Here is a 20800-nt window from a genome sequence, read left to right as displayed (position 1 = left end):
ATATATATATATATATATATATATATATATATATATATATATATATATATAGGTGAGAAAGTTGGTATGTGAAAGCACGTGGTTGGATGTATAAAAGATAATAAGAGTGAAAAAACTACAGAAGGCTTGTGTTACTTGGTTAAAGTATATATTTAAATTATGTCAGAAAAATGTTAGAAAAATGTTATAAAAATGTTATAAAATCTTTTTGGTATATAAACATTGTATTTTGAGAAATAACCGGTTTCGTGTTGGCTTTTCAAATTTCTCTACTTCATTGTGTCGTGTTCGCTCCAGTCTGAGAGAGAAGAGTTCTAGATAGGGGGAGATAATTAGGGATTTCTTCCGGTATAGGGGAGATAATCGAAATCTAGGAGGTGGTAGAATTTGATTAATTTACCATAGTTTTATTCTATATTTTTTCCCCTTTTTTTTCCTCAGTGGGGTGATGAATTTCCTTATTTAAATGTGTTAGCAATGGTTAAGTTTGGGTTTGTATTTTTGAATGAAAGAGGTTTCCTTATTTATTCTAATCTGTGTTGGTGTTTTAATGGCACATTGATAAAAAGGAAAGATTATAAATTGTGGTAGCATTTGTTTTGCGCATTTCTCAATATGATCACTAAAAGGTATCATTCGGTATTCTGGGTGTGCAATCTGCTGGCGGTGCAGAGTGCATCTACGTCTGAGCGATAATCCTGTGGACCCTATGTAGTTCTCGTGGCAGCCTGAGCATCTTATTACATAAATAAGATTTTCTGAGGCACAAGTAAAGTTAGATTTAACTTTGAATTTGTGTCCTTCTTTGAAGAGGAATTCTGAACCTTCTAGAATGTTTGGGCATGTTGCACAATTTGGTCGACCACATTTGTTTACTTTCGCATCTGTTGTTTCGGAAAATAATTTTGCCTTTGTGAGGATCTTTTTCAGTGATTTTGGTTGTTTGTGGCTTTTGATGATTTTGCGTGTGTGTAAAATTTCCTTTAATTTGGGGTCCTTATGTAGCATTGGTATGTTTTGGGTGATGATGGTGAAGGCTTCTTTGTTTCTGGGGTTGTATGTGGATATGTACGGCAGTATTTTCGGGGAATGTGTGTTGCTGTGTTTAACTTTTCTTAAGTTTTCTATGTTAATTTGTGATGCACGTCTGATTCCATCCTCTATGAGTTGAACTGGGTAGTGTCTGTCAATTAGTGTGTTTTTGAGTTCTTGTAGTTTGTAGTCTTTAGTATTTTCTTCTGACACTATTGTGCATATCCTTCTTGCAAGGTTGAAGGGGATGTTTGTCTTGGTGTGTCTTGGGTTGCATGAATCAAATAGTAGATATTGTTTGGCGTCTGTAGTTTTGTAAAATATGTCCGTTTCTATTTTTAGGTTTATTTTTTTAATTAGTATATCCAAGAATGGGAGCTCCTTTTGGTTGTACTCCATTGTGAACTGTATGTTTGGGTTTACACTGTTCAATAGACTTTTGAGTTTCAAGAGTTTATCTGTGTTTTCATTCCAGAGTATGAAACAGTCGTCCAGGAACCTTTTCCAATTTTCTTTTATGTATTGGGAAAGGGTGTTTCCAAAGGTGGATGTGAGTAAAAATAAATACAAAAAAGGGGGTTTGTATGATTGTGTATAGAGGATTATATTATTTTGTTTAAAAGAGTTCTAACTCTGTCTGTTTTTTATGTTTTATTTATATTCTTGTAAAATTAATGTGGGATATAGAATATGGAATATACAATATATAATATAAAAATGGATGGTATATATATATATATATATATATATATATACATGAAGCACAATTACAAAACATTAAATTGTGTCGTTTTTGACACAAGAAAACAGCAGGTTTTCTTGGAGAGTACCATTGTTCAAACCATAAATCCCCTGGGGTATAGCAGCCACTGTTACTTAGATGTTCAAATACATCACCACAATTCACCTGAGACTAAACATAAAAAAAGAAATAATAGTTTTCTACATCAGACATGCTCGAACTCTCCTGCCTCCTAAATAAATATTGTCTTCATAAAGGAGTGTAAAAAAAACTCTACAGTACAAAAACTACTGGCAAGTTATTCAACAGAGTATAAATATAATATAGAATCCACTAACCAGAAAATAGTTAACGAAATGTAAGATGCCCATAGATGACGGATACAATTTATATTTTGTTCAGTACACACGTGTATCGACCAATCAGAAATCATATTGGTATCAAGATTCATCACAATTTCTTATTTTTTATATCGATGTTAAACATTATTGTTTATCCGTAATATTATATAGTGTATCACAAATCTGCTCCATACAATCTTAACTCATTTTCATATTATAGAAATCTGTATTATAATGAAATTACAAATATTGAAGAAGGACCTTTCCAGAATCTTGCCAGTCTAAAGGAACTGTAAGTTGGACCAGTCTTGTTCATACTATTTCATTGATGATATATTTCTATGTATTAAAAACCTACATATACAAACAGTACCCGTGGAAATTCCACGGGTATTTCGAAAATTGTGTGACGAAATTGTATTTTTCTGAAACATTTGATTCTTAGAAGATGTACAATTCAAAATAGGCAGTATTGAAGAAGCGATCAATCAATGCCTCAACTTACCGACTTATCTACTTACTGGTGTATTTATGTATCTATCTATCTATTTATCATATTCTACGCATATTTTTGTTGATGTATGTAGCTGCTTACTCTAAAAATATAGACAAACATTAAAACCAAATAATTTGAAGAAACCTAAATAATTGAGGTACTCCAACATAGCTTCAGCCTTTCGGCTGCCACACATAAGTAGATGAAAGTAACATCCACAGCAGCTATTTGCTAAGATTATTTCACTTTGATCTAACTATGTGTCGGTATATCTGGCCATCGGTCTTTCTATCTTCTATCCGTCAATGAATCTATCTATCCACATAGATACATTGATGGATTAAAAGTATAGAAACAGTTGAACATTAAAAACTATAACAACTAAACTTTTATTTGTGTTGGCTGTCACAATATTCTACCATACCACGTATAAAATGTAACTGCTTTCCACTATTGCGTTCCTTTCAGTCAATAATCACTCACACGCTCTCCCTCACTTACGTTCACTTTCTCTTTCACTCACTCTAACTTTTTCTTTGCCTCTCACTTAAACTATTATACATGCCCATTCACGTAACATGTTTATATCTTTATTTCTACTCTCTACCTCTTTCTAACTAACCACACAACGTAACAGCAATGTCACTCACTTCTCAGCGTTAACACACACCGACTCTCTCTTTTCGCCTCTCCCTTCAATTAACCATGCAATAACATTACACATTCGATCTTAGCATGATAATTATTACTTTCCCCTACCTCACGTTGTTAACACCATTATCTCCCTCTTTTTCTCTCGTTCTTCGCCTCTTCGCCATCTAGCGTACACACACACATATATATATACTTGCATACATACATACGTATGTATACATCTTCCTTCTTTCTTTCACTCTTCTTCCCTCCGTCTCTCACTCTTCTTTCTAACTAGGTAAACCGTAACGTGTGAACGAACGAACAAGCAGAATTATATGTATATAATATTTCCATCCAGATTTTCTAAGAAAGTACCATAGCTCAATGCATCATAAGTCACAAGAAAATGACAGCCACTACTTCTAAGATATTTTCACACTACGTCTTAATTAATGTGAGACTACAAGTCAGAGAAACAAATAATGGTGTTTATGCATCAGATATACTTTATTTGTTTTGCTTCCGAAACAGATATTGTCTTTATAAAATATTATTTGATAAATAATCTACATTACAACCATATAAAATATAAAATCCGCAAACCAGAAAATAATTTTAAAAAATGAAGATTTAAAAAACTAGCACCACTATATTACACATAACTGACAGATACAATTTATATTTTTTTTAGAGTACGAACTTGTATCGATCCACTGGTGATCCTATTAATATGAGCATTCATCACAATTTCTTATTTATATAAATGTAATTTAATTCTATATTTTACATGTTTATCCATATCATTTTATACTTTACCACAAATCTGCTCTATAGAATTTCTTATAAAGTTACTTTCATGTTACAGAAATCTGAATGGAAATAGCATCACGAATATTGCTGAGAGAGCCTTCGAAAACCTTACCAGCTTAGAGATATTGTATGTTGGATTAAGCTTGTTGGTACTATTTCAATGACAGTGTACTTCTAAATATTAAATGTCTTACCCTCCTCTCTCTCTCTTTTCTCCCTGATTTCTCGCCTCTACAACATCCAAGCATTGTGCTTCATTTCTTTCCTCTACATTTCTCCTTCTTTTGCCTCATCTTCTCATCCCTTTTATTCTCTTTCGTTTATATCATTCTCTTTTTCCTTCAATCTATTCTTATTTTTCTCATTATCTTTGTTCTCCTCTTCCTTAATCATTTTCTTGTTCTTTGTTATCATATATACTTCTTTTCATTCTTTCTCCACCTTTGTTTCTTCATTATAATCTTTTAATTCTCCTTCTTTCTTTATCATCATCAATAACATCCTCTTCCTGCTCATCATCATCTACTTTTTCTCCTTTTCCTTCTCCCCTCCTCCTCTCCTCCTCCTCCTCTCCTCCTCCTCCTTCTTAATCTCCATATATTATCATTTCTTCTAATTCCTATTTTCTTCATTATATTCGTCTTCATTTTGTCCACCTTCAACGTTTCTTGTTAGCTAATGAAAGATATTCTGTTTTGTTGTCTTTAATTTTCAAAATCTTTTTGCTAACGACAGATATATTTCGATTTTGCTTTATTTGTTTCTTTAACGTTGGAAACTTCCTGGATAATGACAGACATATTTCGATTTTGTTTTATTTGTTTCATCAACGCCCGAATCCTGTTGGCTAATGTTTTTATTTGTTTCTTTGACGTGTGAATCATGTTGGCCAAGGATAGATATATTTTGATTATTTTTCTTTAAAGTTTAAAGCTTCTTGGCAACTTATAGATATATTTCGATTTTGTTTTATCATTACTTCAACGTTAGAACCTGGCTGGCTAAAGAGAGATATACTTCAGTTTTGTTTATCTTCTGTCTATGCGAAAAATACGAATTAGCTAGAAAGTTTTGTACTATACATATTGTTTGCATTCTCTCAAAAGATGTAGGCATGAGATTCGGGATTGAAGTGTTCTATATTGTTAATGAAACGGAGAAGATTCTAAAAAAAGCCAGAGAATTGAAATGTCAATGATAGCTGTTGAAAAGGGATAGTTTTATAAGTATTTGAGAATACTGAAGGTAGATGAGATAAAACATGAAGAGATGGAACAAATTACAAAAAGGGAGTATACAAGGTGAATGAAAAAATATTACTGCCAAAGTTGTATTTGAAAAATGGTATTGAAACAATAAATTCAAGAGAAGCGCCCGTCATCAGATGTAGAACTGGAACTGTAGATTGGACAAAAAACGTAATACAGAAACTCGAAAAATTATAAAGCTGTCGACTATGTATGAATCCCGCAACCCGAAAGACAGTTGTAATTGAAGAGAACCGAGGGTGGCAGAGGTTTCATTGTTGTGGAAGAGTGTGTGCAGATGGAACAAAACGGCTTAGTAGATTATCTACAGAACAGCGAAGAAGTTACTAACGGTAAGAAATGATAATGAACAAATGATCAAGTGTGGAATACGAGAAAAGGATAAGGTTGAAATTTAAAGAGAGCATATTAAACAGATTGAAGAAAGACCTTCGCATGGTCCGTTTTGGAAAACCACTGAGGATGTATGTGGAACGAAAACCTGGGTTTGGCTGATAAAAGGGGAATTGAAAAAGACGCAGGATCTTATTACAGCAGCTCATGAGCAAGCGCTGCAAACAACTTGAGAAAGTATGTATATGAGGAGGTGTCAGCAAAGTGTAGAGCATGTGGAATTTGGGATAAAAGAATGGCACACATTGTTGCAGAATGCTCCAAGTTGGCAAAGGGAGAATTTAAAAAAATGAAAGCAAGACCAAGTGAAAGCTTTGCACTGGAAGTTTTGTCAGAAATGGAGATTTGAAGCTGGGAATATTTTGTATAATTATCAGGTAAAAAGGGTGCCTGAGTGGGAAAATTACAAACGGATAAAAAAAAATGACAAATCAAATATAACAACAATTGACAAGAAAAACAACGAATTTACTGAGAGGACGATCATGTCCAGCTGATACTAGGATTGTGAAGAAAGAAGAAATGTTTAAAAGAAACAACCCCTTAAAATTCGAGATTGTGAGGATTTGGAATATGAAATGTATAAACATTGTACCTGTGATAATTGATACATTAAGAACTGTGAGTAATGACACAGGCAAATGGTTAAAGAAGGCTGGAATGAATGTCCTGTATAACTTCCACAGAAGGTTGGCCTCTTCGGAACAGATAAGTTCATCAGAAAGGTTCTTAGCACTTGATGTCTTTTTGAAAAGATGCGAAAATCAAAGGTTGCAGGTAGTCATTCATGGATGACCACGATGAGAGGTCTTCACTATATGCCAATACTGACTACGATGAAGGGGTTGAAGCATGCATGAATCCCTTTGAAAAACGGTCAAACAAGAGTTTTCCAATCTAATTTTCTCTGTAAGTTATTAAAGTTTGTGAAGTAACACAATGAAGTTTGGACAAAATTTTTACCACTAGACGAGGGGGTGGGGTGCCATGGGTACCCCCATGGCAGTTAATTTCGCTAATATCATCAATACGAAATTCGAGACACAGTTACTGAAGACATTCAAATCCTTACATGGTCAGGAACCAGCACTCTGGTTACGGTTCATTGATGACGTCTTTTTGATTGGGAAGGATCACAGGATAGTTTAAATAACTTCTTGCATTTCTGGGAATGTTACGCTAAAAACCATGGCTTTAAGTCCAATTTAAGTCTATTTTTTCAAAAACTGGCGTTGAGTTTTTGGAGAGAAAAGTTAAGATATCTTCATCCTCCTTCTCTTCTCTTCTTCACAATATCCTCATTTTAAAAAGCTTTTACTTTCTACTTCTATCCTTTTCTTTTTCCTACATTTGTTTTGTTTTTCTCTTCCTTCTCCACCTCTTCAATCATTGCCTCCTCTTCCTCATCCACCTACTCGTCCATCACCTCTTCCTCCTTCTCACCATTCTCATTATTCTCTTTCAGTTTCCTTTTCTCCTTCTTTTCATTCTTTTTCGACTTCTCGTTATTTGTTTAATTGTCCTCCTACTCCTATTCCTTTCTTTGTTTTCCCATTTGTCCTTCAACGCAGAAGCTCGAGTTAGGGAAAAGATGCAAGGGCCAACTCAAAACAACACTGAAAGTCACTGGAATTGAGCCTAAATCGTTTGAAACATAAACCTGAAACCGTACCAAATGGTGGTGTTCTATCACCATCGGAAGCAAAATCTTCGAAGCCACCAGACGAGAAAAGGAAGAAATCAAATGACAGGAAAGGAAAGTTCAACAAAATCAACCACTTCGTCCATCAACATTACCAAACAGTCAATATCATCGACTTTTCTATGCAATAATTGATCTACAGAGCCATCAGCACCATAAAGTCATTTAGCTAAGAAGAAACTAAATTCACGGATATGAGATAAAGCAGCCGCTGCCGCCGCCGCCGCCGCCTGCGACAATGACGACATAGAGATGTATATACATAAAGCATAATAGTGTGGTATAGCAAATTTTCAGGAAAGTCTCACAGCTAAATCAAATCACCGGAAGTATGACATCTGATACTACTCAGATGTTCATACACACCACCACAATCCATATGTGAATTAATACGAGAAAAACAATGGTTTTATACAGCAGGCTTACTTTGCCCAACGTCGCAAAAAGAAAGTGTGAAATAAATAATCTTACATGACAATAATTTCAGGCAAATCACAATAGAATATAAAAATCCACAAGCCATGAAATAATTAACGGAATATACGATTTAAAACTTCTGGGAAAACTAAATACACATACAGTACAATTACAATATTTTTCAGAAGTATACTCTTGTATATCACTACTCCTATTAATATCAACATTCATCACAATCTCTGATTTTCTATAAATATCTCTTTATTTTATGATTATACATGATAGTTTATGATCATATATGATATTTCATGATTATATACGATATTTTATGATTATACATTATACATGATATTTTATCACAAATTTTCCCCCATACAATTTCTTTTCAAATCCTTTTCCTGTTACAGATCCCTGAATAATAACCAAGTCAAAGAAATTAAAGAACGTACCTTACGAAACCTGACCAATTTAAAGGAACTGTGAGTTGGATCAGTCTTGTTGATACTGTTTTATTGATGATATATTTCTATATATTAAATGTCTTCCTCTCGTTCTCACTATCTGTATGTAAAACTGTGTATGGTGTCTATTTCTCTCTACTACATACAGTACTACATACAGTCTTTCTTCTATCTTTTATACTCTTCTTTTTCCTGTCTTTCCGCTATTAATACCTCTACCATACTGTTCCCTCATTTTCGTTTTCTTTTATTCCCCTTCTTTTATATCATTCTCTTCTTCAACTACTACTACTACTACTACTACTACTACTACTACTACTACTACTACTACTACTTCCTTCTCCTCCCTATTCCTTTTCCTTCAGAATTTTTCCAACCTTTCTTTTTCTTTTTCTCCTCATCCTATTTTTTCTCTTCTTCTCCACCACTTCATCCACCATATATTTCCCCTTCGTTCTTCCTTCTCTTCACAATTCACTTCTTTTCTTTTTTCTCCCTTTCTTTCTTGTTTCCCTTTTCATTTTTTGTCATAGTCTTTCTTTCTTCATTTTTGTCCTACTCTTTCTCTTTTCTTTAGCTTCCCAGTTTTCCTTCTGTGTATACGTATATATAAATACATATAAATAAAGCATAAATGAATACAAACGAATAATGTTGCATTGAAAGTTTTCAGGAAAATCTAACTTCTCATTAGGTCATAATTCACCGAGTATGACACTCAGATGTTTATACGCATCATCACAATTCATGTGACTAAACACCAGAAAAACAAATAATGGTTTTGTACAACAGACTTACTCCAACTTTTTAGCCTCCCCAATGGATATTGTCATTATATAATAATGTGTGATAAATAATCTACATAACAAAAATTACAAATAAATTATCCAATGCTGTAAAATATAAATCCACAGAATAATTTATGGGATGTCAAATTAAAAATCTCTGGAACAAGTAGACACAAATAAGAGGAATACAATATATATTTTTTAGGAGTTGATCCATTGTAACTCCTATAGCGATCAACATTCATCACAATTTCTTATTTTATATAATTATTACTTACTTCTCTCTAATTATCACTTTCATGTTAAACATAATAGTTTATTCTTAAAGTTTATATTTTATCTCAAATTTGCCTCTGATATTTCTTATAAACCCCGCTTCATGTTACAGTTGGCTGGCTAATAATAAAATTATGACCATTGAACAAGGAACATTCAAGGACCTTACCAATTTAAAGATAATGTAAGTTGGTTTAGTCTCGTTGATGCTATTTCATAAACGATGTATCTCTATATGTCAATGTCTTCCTCTCCTTGCAATGTTGTTTTTCCTCCACTACTATTTTCCCCATTCCCATATAACTATATATACATAACTGACGGATGCAAATTATATCTGTTTAGTAGTACACACTTTTATAGACCCACAAGTAATCCTATTAATATGAATATTCGTTGCAATTTCTTATTTTATATATCATTTAATTCACTCTTTAATGTCAAATTTAATTTCTAGCCGTAATATTTGATATCTTATCACACGTCTTTCCCTATGAATTTCTTATAAACTTACCTTTATGTTGCAGAGAATTGAGTACTAACAAATTCACGAATATTCTAGAACACACCTTCCAAGACCTTACCAGTTTAGAGAATTTGTAAGTTGAATCAGACTTGCTAATTAAATATCTTGCGTATTAAATATCTTTCCCTACTACTTCGCTTTCTCACTCTCTTTACTTTCTACGCAAATGTATGTGTGAGGATGTTTGTCTCTGTCTCATTTATATTCTTCTTGTCTTTCTCCTAGTCTTAATCTTTCTCCTGTTTCTTGCTTCCCCTATACTACTTCTTTCCCCTTTCCTTCCCGTCGTCTTTTTCTTCACTTTTCTTCTTCCGCCTTCTATATCTTCACCTGTCTTTATTATATTATATTTATTTCTCTTTCCTTCTCCACCCCTTCTTGTTTTCATTGTATTCTCTTTAGTTTTCTATACGATCGGTTCATTTTCGCTCGCTCACCGCTCCTCTTTAAGTTTTTCTTCTCGAAACCAATTCTTACTCCACATCTTTCTCGTTCCTTTCTCTCTCACTCTCTCTCTCTCTCCCTCTCTCTATCTCTCCCTCTCTCTCTCTCTCTCTCTCTCTCTCTCTCTGTATATATATGTATATGTATATATATATATATATATATATATATATATATATATATATATATATATATATATATATATATATATATATATATATATATATATATATATACATACATACATGCATACAGATACATATACGTAAAACATAACTAGAAAAACAACCAAATTGTGACGTATATCAGTTTAAGAATAAGCGTTATTGTTCTATGCATAAAATATCACCATGAACATGATTAGCACACATCACCTCAAATGATACGAAACTATACATAAAAAGCAACTCTAACTGTCCTTGCTCCTAAATACATATTGTCTTTATAAAATTGTATTGATAAATAATTTACTTTATAAAATTTACAGGTAAATTTTTCCGTACCATAAAAATATGAAATCCGCAAGTCAGAAAATAAAAGAGAATATGACCTAAACTTCAACTCATTGGTACTCCTTAGAATATCAATATTCATAATGGTTCCTTAATTTTATACCATTTATGTGATTTTTATGTTCAACATAATTAGTTGCCCATAATATCACAACTTCATTGTTAATGTACTCAATTAGAAAATCACTTTCATGTTACAGGGATATGAGCAATAATAAAATCACGAATATTGAAGAAGGAGCTTTCCAGAATCTAACCAATTTAAGGAGAATGTAAGTTGAATCAGTTTTGTTGATACCATTTCGTCGCCAATATATTTCTAAATATCAAATGTCTTCACTACTTGTTTCTTTTTTTGCCTTCACCTGTTCCTTTTCTTTGCCTTCGCCTGTTCCTCTTCCTTGCCTTCTCCTGTTCCTCTTCCTTGCCTTCTCCTGTTCCTCTTCTTTGCCTTCTCCTGTTCCTCATTTTGCCTTCTCCTGTTCCTCTTCTTTGCCTTCTCCTGTTCCTTTTCTTTGCCTTCTCCTGTTCCTCTCCCTTGCCTTCTCCTGTTCCTCTTCCTTGATTTCTCCTGTTCCTCTTCTTTGCCTTCTCCTGTTCCTCTTTTTTGCCTTCTACTGTTCCTCATTCTTGCCTTCTCCTGATCCTTTTCTTTGCCTTCTCCTGTTCCTCTTCGTTGCCTTCTCCTGTTCCTCTTCCTTGACTTCTCCTGTTCCTCTTCTTTGCCTTCTCCTGTTCCTCTTTTTTGCCTTCTACTGTTCCTCATTCTTGCCTTCTCCTGATCCTTTTCTTTGCCTTCTCCTGTTCCTTTTTTTGCCTTCTCCTGTTCCTCTTCTTTGCCTTCTCCTGTTCCTCTTCCTTGCCTTCTCCTGTTCCTCTTCTTTGCCTTCTCCTGTTCCTCTTCGTTGCCTTCTCCTGTTCCTCTTCTTTGCCTTCTCCTGCTCCACTTCTTGCCCTCTCCTGTTCCTCTTCTTTGCCTTCTCCTGTTCCTTTTCATTGCCTTCTCCTGTTCCTCTTCCTTGCCTTCTCCTGTTACTTTTCTTTGCCTTCACCTGTTCGTCTTCTTTGCCTTCTCCTGTACGTCTTCTTTGCATTTCTCAGGTTCCTCTTCTTTGCCTTCTCCTGTTCCTTTTCTTTGCCTTCTCCTGTTCCTCTTCTTAGCCTTCTCCTGTTCCTCTTCGTTGCCTTCTCCTGTTCCTCTTCTTTGCCCTCTCCTGTTCCTCTTCGTTGCCTTCTCCTGTTCCTCTTTTTTGCCTTCTCTTGTTCAACTTCTTTGCTTTATCCTGTTCCTCTTCTTTGCCTTCTCCTGTTCCTTTTCCTTGCCTTCTCCTGTTCCTTTTCTTTGCCTTCTCCTGTTCCTATTCTTTGCCATCTCCGGTTCCTCTTCTTTGCCTTCTACTGTTCCTCTTCTTTGCCTTCTCCTTTTCCTCTTCCTTGCCTTATCCTGTTCCTTTTCTCTGCCTTCTGTTCCTCTTCTTTGCCTTCTCCTGTTCCTTTTCTTTGCCTTCTCCTGTTCCTTTTTTTGCCTTCTCCTTTCCTATTCTTTGCCTTCTCCTGTTCCTATTCTTTGCCTTCTCCTGTTCCACTTCTTTGACTTATCGTGTTCCTCTTCTTTGCCTTCACCTGTTCCTCTTTTTTGCCTTCTCCTGTTCAACTTCTTTGTCTTCTCCTGTTCCATTTCCAAGCCTTCTCCTGTTCCTCTTCTTTGCCTTCTCCTGTTCCTATTCTTTGCCTTTTCCTGTTCCTTTTCTTTGCCTTCTCCTGTTCCTCTTCTTTGCCTTCTCCTGTTCCTCTACTTTGCCTTCTCCTGTTCCTCCTATTTTCCTTCTCCTGTTCCTCTTTTTTGCCTTCTCCTGTTCCAATTATTTGCCTTCTCCTGTTCCTTTTCTTTGCCTTCTCCTGTTCATTTTCTTTGCCTTCATCCGTTCCTCTTCTTTGCCTTCTCCTGTTCCTCTTCTTTGCCTTCTCCTGTTCCTAATATTTGCCTTCTCCTGTTCCTCTTCTTTGCCTTCTACTGTTCCTCTTCTTTGCCTTCACCTGTTCCTATTTTTTGCCTTCTCCTGTTCCTCTTCTTTGCCTTCTCCTGTTCCTTTTCTATGCCTTCTTCTGTTCCTCTTCTTTGCCTACTCCTGTTCCTTTTCTTTTCCTTTACCTGTTCCTTTTCTTTGCCTTCTCCTGTTCCTCTTCTTTGCCTTCTCCTGTTCCTCTTCATTGCCTTCTCCTGTTCCTCTTCTTTGCCTTCTCCTGTTCCTTTTTTTGCCTTCTCCTGTTCCTCTTCTTTGCCTTCTCCTGTTCCTATTCTTTGCCTCCTCCTGTTCCTAGTCTTTGCCTTCTCCTGTTCCTCTTCCTTGCCTTCTCCTGTTCCTCTTCTTTGCCATCTCCGGTTCCTCTTCTTTGCCTTCTCCTGTTCCTCTTCTTTGCCTTCTCCTGTTCCTCTTCTTTGCCTTCTCCTGTTCCTCTTCCTTGCCTTATCCTGTTCCTTTTCTTTGCCTTCTGTTCCTCTTCTTTGCATTCTCCTGTTCCTTTTCTTTGCCTTCTCCTGTTCCTTTTTTTGCCTTCTCCTTTCCTCTTCTTTGCCTTCTCCTGTTCCTATTCTTTGTCTTCTCCTGTTCCACTTCTTTGACTTATCCTGTTCGTCATCTTTGCCTTCTCCTGTTCCTCTTCTTTGCCTTCTCCTGTTCAACTTCTTTGTCTTCTACTGTTCCATTTCTTTGCCTTTTCCTGTTCCTCTTCCTTGCCTTCTCCTGTTCCTTTTCTTGCCTTCTCCTGTTCTACTTTTTGTCTTCTCCTGTTCCTCTTCTTTGCCTTCTCCTGTTCCTATTCTTTGCCTTTTCCTGTTCGTTTTATTTGCCTTCTCCTGTTCCTCTTCTTTGCCTTCTCCTGTTCCTCTACTTTGCCTTCTCCTGTTCCTCTCTTTGCTTTCTCCTGTTCCTCTTCTTTGCCTTCTCCTGTTCCTCTTCCTTGCCTTCTCCTGTTCCTCTTCCTTGCCTTCTCCTGTTCCTCTTCTTTGCCTTCTCCTGTTCCTCCTATTTTCCTTCTGCTGTTCCTCTTCTTTGCCTTCTCCTGTTCCAATTATTTGCCTTCTCCTGTTCCTTTCCTTTGCCTTCTCCTGTTCCTTTTCTTTGCCTTGATCCGTTCCTCTTCTTTCCCTTCTCCTGTTCCTCTTCTTTGCCTTCTCCTGTTCCTAATATTTGCCTTCTCTTGTTCCACTTCTTTGCCTTCTACTGTTCCTCTTCTTTGCCTTCTCCTGTTCCTATTTTTTGCCTTCTCCTGTTCCTCTTTTTGCCTTCTCCTGTTCCTTTTCTATGCCTTCTTCTGTTCCTCTTCTTTGCCTTCTCCTGTTCATTTTCATTGCCTTCTCCTGTTCCTCTTCCTTGCCTTCTCCTGTTACTTTTCTTTGCCTTCACCTGTTCCTCTTCTTTGCCTTCTCCTGTTCGTCTTCTTTGCATTTCTCAGGTTCCTCTTCTTTGCCTTCTCCTGTTCCTTTTCTTTGCCTTCTCCTGTTCCTCGTCTTGCCTTCTCCTGTTCCTCTTCCTTGCCTTCTCCTGTTCCTCTTCTTAGCCTTCTCCTGTTCCTCTTCGTTGCCTTCTCCTGTTCCTCTTCTTTGCCCTCTCCTGTTCCTCTTCGTTGCCTTCTCCTGTTCCTCTTTTTTGCCTTCTCCTGTTCAACTTCTTTGCTTTATCCTGTTCCTCTTCTTTGCCTTCTCCTGTTCCATTTCCTTGCCTTCTCCTGTTCCTCTTCTTTGCCTTCTCCTGTTCCTAATATTTGCCTTCTCCTGTTCCTCTTCTTTGCCTTCTACTGTTCCTCTTCTTTGCCTTCTCCTGTTCCTATTTTTTGCCTTCTCCTGTTCTTCTTCTTTGCCTTCTCCTGTTCCTTTTCTATGCCTTCTTCTGTTCCTCTTCTTTGCCTACTCCTGTTCCTTTTCTTTGCCTTCTCCTGTTCCTCTTATTTGCCTTCTCCTGTTCCTCTTCATTGCCTTCTCCTGTTCCTCTTCTTTGCCTTCTCCTGTTCCTTTTCTTTGCCTTCTCCTGTTCCTCTTCTTTGTCTTCTACTGTTCCTTTTATTTGCCTTCTCCTCTTCCTAATCTATGCCTTCCCCTCTTCCTTTTGTGTGCCTTCTCCTGTTCCTCTTCTTTGCCTTCTCCTGTTCCTTTTCATTGCCTTCTCCTGTTCCTCTTCCTTGCCTTCTCCTGTTACTTTTCTTTGCCTTCATCTGTTCCTATTCTTTGCCTTCTCCTGTTCGTCTTCTTTGCATTTCTCAGGCTCCTCTTCTTTGCCTTCTCCTGTTCCTCTTCTTGCCTTCTCCTGTTCCTCTTCCTTGCTTTCTCCTGTTCCTCTTCTTAGCCTTCTCCTGTTCCTATTCGTTGCCTTCTCCTGTTCCTCTTGTTTGCCCTCTCCTGTTCCTCTTCGTTGCCTTCTCCTGTTCCTCTTTTTTGCCTTCTCCTGTTCAACTTATTTGCCTTATCCTGTTCCTCTTCTTTGCCTTCTCCTCTTCCATTTCCTTGCCTTCTCCTGTTCCTTTTCTTTGCCTTCTCCTGTTCATCTTTTTGCCTTCTCCTCTTCCTATTCTTTGCCTTCTCCTGTTCCTAGTCTTTGCCTTCTCCTGTTCCTCTTCCTTGCCTTCTCCTGTTCCTCTTCTTTGCCATCTCCGGTTCCTCTTCTTTGCCTTCTTCTGTTCCTCTTCTTTGCCTTCTCCTGTTCCTTTTCTTTTCCTTCTCCTGTTCCTCTTCCATGCCTTATCCTGTTCCTTTTCTTTGCCTTCTGTTCCTCTTCATTGCATTCTCCTGTTCCTTTTCTTTGCCTTCTCCTGTTCCTTTTTTTGCCTTCTCCTTTCCTCTTCTTTGCCTTCTCCTGTTCCTATTCTTTGCCTTCCCTTGTTCCACTTCTTTGTCTTATCCTGTTCCTCTTCTTTGCCTTCTCCTGTTCCTCTTCTTTGCCTTCTCCTGTTCAACTTCTTTGTCTTCTCCTGTTCCATTTCTTTGCCTTCTCCTGTTCCTCTTCCTTGCCTTCTCCTGTTCCTTTTCTTAGCCTTCTCCTGTTCCTCTTTTTGTCTTCTCCTGTTCCTCTTCTTTGCCTTCTCCTGTTCCTATTCTTTGCCTTTTCTTGTTCCTCTCTTTGCCTTCTCCTGTTCCTCTTCTTTGCCTTCTCCTGTTCCTCTTCCTTGCCTTCTCCTGTTCCTCTTCCTTGCCTTCTCCTGTTCCTCTTCTTTGCCTTCTCCTGTTCCTCCTATTTTCCTTCTGCTGTTCCTCTCCTTTGCCTTCTCCTGTTCCAATTATTTGCCTTCTCCGGTTCCTTTTCTTTGCCTTCTCCTGTTCCTTTTCTTTGCCTTCATCCGCTCCTCTTCTTTGCCTTCTCCTGCTCCTCTTCTTTGCCTTCTCCTGTTCCTAATATTTGCCTTCTCCTGTTCCTCTTCTTTGCCTTCTCCTGTTCCTTTTCTATGCCTTCTTCTGTTCCTCTTCTTTGCCTACTCCTGTTCCTTTTCTTTGCCTTCTCCTGTTCCTTTTCTTTGCCTTCTCCTGTTCCTCTTATTTGCCTTCTCCTGTTCCTCTTCATTGCCTTCTCCTGTTCCTCTTCTTTGCCTTCTCCTGTTCCCTTTCTTTGCCTTCTCCTGTTCCTCTTCTGTGCCTTCTACTGTTCCTTTTATTTGCCTTCTCCTCTTCCTAATCTATGCCTTCCCCTCTTCCTTTTCTCTGCCTTCTCCTGTTCCTCTTCTTTGCCTTCTCCTGTTCCTTTTCATTGCCTTCTCCTGTTCCTCTTCCTTGCCTTCTCCTGTTTCTTTTCTTTGCCTTCATCTGTTCCTCTTCTTTGCCTTCTCCTGTTCGTCTTCTTTGCATTTCTCAGGTTCCTCTTCTTTGCCTTCTCCTGTTCCTTTTCTTTGCCTTCTCCTGTTCCTCTTCTTGCCTTCTCCTGTTCCTCTTCCTTGCCTTCTCCTGTTCCTCTTCTTAGCCTTCTCCTGTTCCTCTTCGTTGCCTTCTCCTGTTCCTCTTCTTTGCCCTCTCCTGATCCTCTTCGTTGCCTTCTCCTGTTCCTCTTTTTTGACTTCTCCTGTTCAACTTCTTTGCTTTATCCTGTTCCTCTTCTTTGCCTTGTCCTCTTCCATTTCATTGCCTTCTCCTGTTCCTTTTCTTTGCCTTCTCCTGTTCATCTTTTTGTCTTCTCCTGTTCCTATTCTTTGCCTTCTCCTGTTCCTAGTCTTTGCCTTCTCCTGTTCCTCTTCCTTGCCTTCTCCTGTTCCTCTTCTTTGCCCCTCCGGTTCCTCTTCTTTGCCTTCTCCTGTTCCTCTTCTTTGCCTTCTCCTGTTCCTTTTCTTTGCCTTCTCCTGTTTCTCTTCCTTGCCTTATCCTGTTCCTTTTCTTTGCCTTCGGTTCCTCTTCTTTGCCTTCTACTGTTCCTTTTCTTTGCCTTCTCCTGTTCCTTTTTTGCCTTCTCCTTTCCTCTTCTTTGCCTTCTCCTGTTCCTATTCTTTGCCTTCTCCTGTTCCACTTCTTTGACTTATCCTATTCCTCATCTTTGCCTTCTCCTGTTCCTCTTTTTGCCTTCTCCTGTTCAACTTCTTTGTCTTCTACTGTTCCATTTCTTTGCCTTTTCCTGTTCCTCTTCCTTGCCTTCTCCTGTTCCTTTTCTTAGCCTTCTCCTGTTCCTCTTTTTGTCTTCTCCTGTTCCTCTTCTTTGCCTTCTCCTGTTCCTATTCTTTGCCTTTTCCTGTTCCTTTTATTTGCCTTCTCCTGTTCCTCTACTTTGCCTTCTCCTGTTCCTCTACTTTGCCTTCTCCTGTTCCTCTTCTTTGCCTTCTCCTGTTCCTCTTACTTGCCCTCTCCTGTTCCTCTTCCTTGCCTTCTCCTGTTCCTCTTCTTTGCCTTCTCCTGTTCCTCCTATTTTCCTTCTGCTGTTCCTCTTCTTTGCCGTCTCCTGTTCCAATTATTTGCCTTCTCCTGTTCCTTTTCTTTGCCTTCTCCTGTTCCTTTTCTTTGCCTTGATCCGTTCCTCTTCTTTGCCTTCTCCTGTTCCTCTTCTTTGCCTTCTCCTGTTCCTAATATTTGCCTTCTCCTGTTCCACTTCTTTGCCTTCTACTGTTCCTCTTCTTTGCCTTCTCCTGTTCCTATTTTTTGCCTTCTCCTGTTCCACTTCTTTGCCTTCTCCTGTTCCTTTTCTATGCCTTCTTCTGTTCCTCTTCTTTGCCTTCTCCTGTTCATTTTCATTGCCTTCTCCTGTTCCTCTTCCTTGCCTTCTCCTGTTACTTTTCTTTGCCTTCACCTGTTCCTCTTCTTTGCCTTCTCCTGTTCGTCTTCTTTGCATTTCTCAGGTTCCTCTTCTTTGCCTTCTCCTGTTCCTCTTCTTTGCCTTCTCCTGTTCCTTTTCTTTGCCTTCTCCTGTTTCTCTTCCTTGCCTTATCCTGTTCCTTTTCTTTGCCTTCGGTTCCTCTTCTTTGCCTTCTACTGTTCCTTTTCTTTGCCTTCTCCTGTTCCTTTTTTGCCTTCTCCTTTCCTCTTCTTTGCCTTCTCCTGTTCCTATTCTTTGCCTTCTCCTGTTCCACTTCTTTGACTTATCCTATTCCTCATCTTTGCCTTCTCCTGTTCCTCTTTTTGCCTTCTCCTGTTCAACTTCTTTGTCTTCTACTGTTCCATTTCTTTGCCTTTTCCTGTTCCTCTTCCTTGCCTTCTCCTGTTCCTTTTCTTAGCCTTCTCCTGTTCCTCTTTTTGTCTTCTCCTGTTCCTCTTCTTTGCCTTCTCCTGTTCCTATTCTTTGCCTTTTCCTGTTCCTTTTATTTGCCTTCTCCTGTTCCTCTACTTTGCCTTCTCCTGTTCCTCTAATTTGCCTTCTCCTGTTCCTCTTCTTTGCCTTCTCCTGTTCCTCTTACTTGCCTTCTCCTGTTCCTCTTCCTTGCCTTCTCCTGTTCCTCTTCTTTGCCTTCTCCTGTTCCTCCTATTTTCCTTCTGCTGTTCCTCTTCTTTGCCGTCTCCTGTTCCAATTATTTGCCTTCTCCTGTTCCTTTTCTTTGCCTTCTCCTGTTCCTTTTCTTTGCCTTGATCCGTTCCTCTTCTTTGCCTTCTCCTGTTCCTCTTCTTTGCCTTCTCCTGTTCCTAATATTTGCCTTCTCCTGTTCCACTTCTTTGCCTTCTACTGTTCCTCTTCTTTGCCTTCTCCTGTTCCTATTTTTTGCCTTCTCCTGTTCCACTTCTTTGCCTTCTCCTGTTCCTTTTCTATGCCTTCTTCTGTTCCTCTTCTTTGCCTTCTCCTGTTCATTTTCATTGCCTTCTCCTGTTCCTCTTCCTTGCCTTCTCCTGTTACTTTTCTTTGCCTTCACCTGTTCCTCTTCTTTGCCTTCTCCTGTTCGTCTTCTTTGCATTTCTCAGGTTCCTCTTCTTTGCCTTCTCCTGTTCCTTTTCTTTGCCTTCTCCTGTTCCTCTACTTGCCTTCTCCTGTTCCTCTTCCTTGCCTTCTCCTGTTCCTCTTCTTAGCCTTCTCCTGTTCCTCTTCGTTGCCTTCTCCTGTTCCTCTTCTTTGCCCTCTCCTGTTCCTCTTCGTTGCCTTCTCCTGTTCCTCTTTTTTGCCTTCTCCTGTTCAACTTCTTTGCTTTATCCTGTTCCTCTTCTTTGCCTTCTCCTGTTCCATTTCCTTGCCTTCTCCTGTTCCTTTTCTTTGCCTTCTCCTGTTCATCTTTTTGCCTTCTCCTGTTCCTATTCTTTGCCTTCTCCTGTTCCTAGTCTTTGCCTTCTCCTGTTCCTCTTCCTTGCCTTCTCCTGTTCCTCTTCTTTGCCATCTACGGTTCCTCTTCTTTGCCTTTTCCTGTTCCTCTTCCTTGCCTTATCCTGTTCCTTTTCTTTGCCTTCTGTTCCTCTTCTTTGCCTTCTACTGTTCCTTTTCTTTACCTTCTCCTGTTCCTTTTTTTGCCTTCTCCTTTCCTCTTCTTTGCCTTCTCCTGTTCTTATTCTTTGCCTTCTCCTGTTCCACTTCTTTGACTTATCCTGTTCCTCTTCTTTGCCTTCTCCTGTTCCTCTTCTTTGCCTTCTCCTGTTCAACTTCTTTGTCTTCTCCTGTTCCATTTCTTTGCCTTCTCCTATTCCTCTTCCTTGCCTTCTCCTGTTCCTTTTCTTAGCCTTCTCCTGTTCCTCTTTTTGTCTTCTCCTGTTCCTCTTCTTTGCCTTCTCCTGTTCCTATTCTTTGCCTTTTCCTGTTCCTTTTCTTTGCCTTTTCCTGTTCCTCTACTTTGCCTTCTCCTGTTCCTCTACTTTGCCTTCTCCTGTTCCTCACTTTGCCTTCTCCTGTTCCTCTTCTTTGCCTTCTCCTGTTCCTCTTACTTGCCTTCTCCTGTTCCTCTTCCTTGCCTTCTCCTGTTCCTCTTCTTTGCCTTCTCCTATTCCTCCTATTTTCCTTCTCCTGTTCCTCTTCTTTGCCTTCTCCTGTTCCTCTTCTTTGCCTTCTCCTGTTCCTTTTCATTGCCTTCTCCTGTTCCTCTTCCTTGCCTTCTCCTGTTACTTTTCTTTGCCTTCACCTGTTCCTCTTCTTTGCCTTCTCCTGTTCGTCTTCTTTGCATTTCTCAGGTTCCTCTTCTTTGCCTTCTCCTGTTCCTTTTCTTTGCCTTCTCCTGTTCCTCTTCTTGCCTTCTCCTGTTCCTCTTCCTTGCCTTCTCCTGTTCCTCTTCTTAGCCTTCTCCTGTTCCTCTTCGTTGCCTTCTCCTGTTCCTCTTCTTTGCCCTCTCCTGTTCCTCTTCGTTGCCTTCTCCTGTTCCTCTTTTTTGCCTTCTCCTGTTCAACTTCTTTGCCTTCTCCTGTTCCTCTTCTTTGCCTTCTCCTGTTCCTTTTCCTTGCCTTCTCCTGTTCCTTTTCTTTGCCTTCTCCTGTTCATCTTTTTGCCTTCTCCTGTTCCTATTCTTTGCCTTCTCCTGTTCCTAGTCTTTGCCTTCTCCTGTTCCTCTTCCTTGCCTTCTCCTGTTCCTCTTCTTTGCCATCTCCGGTT

At 38.7% G+C, this 20800-nt stretch overlaps 1 protein-coding gene across 2 annotated transcripts in view; it reads left to right on the top strand.

Annotated features, from left to right (window-relative positions):
* Window positions 1-20800, top strand: part of LOC106878561 (uncharacterized) — a 400746-nt gene that overhangs the window by 937 nt on the left and 379009 nt on the right. For both annotated transcript variants that reach the window (XM_089344659.1, XM_089344660.1), the window contains exons 2-7: window positions 2336-2407; window positions 4113-4184; window positions 8245-8316; window positions 9475-9546; window positions 9890-9961; window positions 11045-11116. In XM_089344659.1, the coding sequence (XP_089200785.1) occupies window positions 9497-9546; window positions 9890-9961; window positions 11045-11116 (194 nt within the window). In that variant the 5' untranslated portion in view covers window positions 2336-2407; window positions 4113-4184; window positions 8245-8316; window positions 9475-9496. The remainder of the gene's footprint in view (window positions 1-2335; window positions 2408-4112; window positions 4185-8244; window positions 8317-9474; window positions 9547-9889; window positions 9962-11044; window positions 11117-20800) is intronic.

Source organism: Octopus bimaculoides, chromosome 28, assembly GCF_046866305.1.
Source record: "Octopus bimaculoides isolate indiv1 chromosome 28, ASM4686630v1, whole genome shotgun sequence".
NCBI lineage: Eukaryota > Metazoa > Mollusca > Cephalopoda > Octopoda > Octopodidae > Octopus > Octopus bimaculoides.
This window is presented reverse-complemented; position numbering and strand designations above follow the sequence as displayed.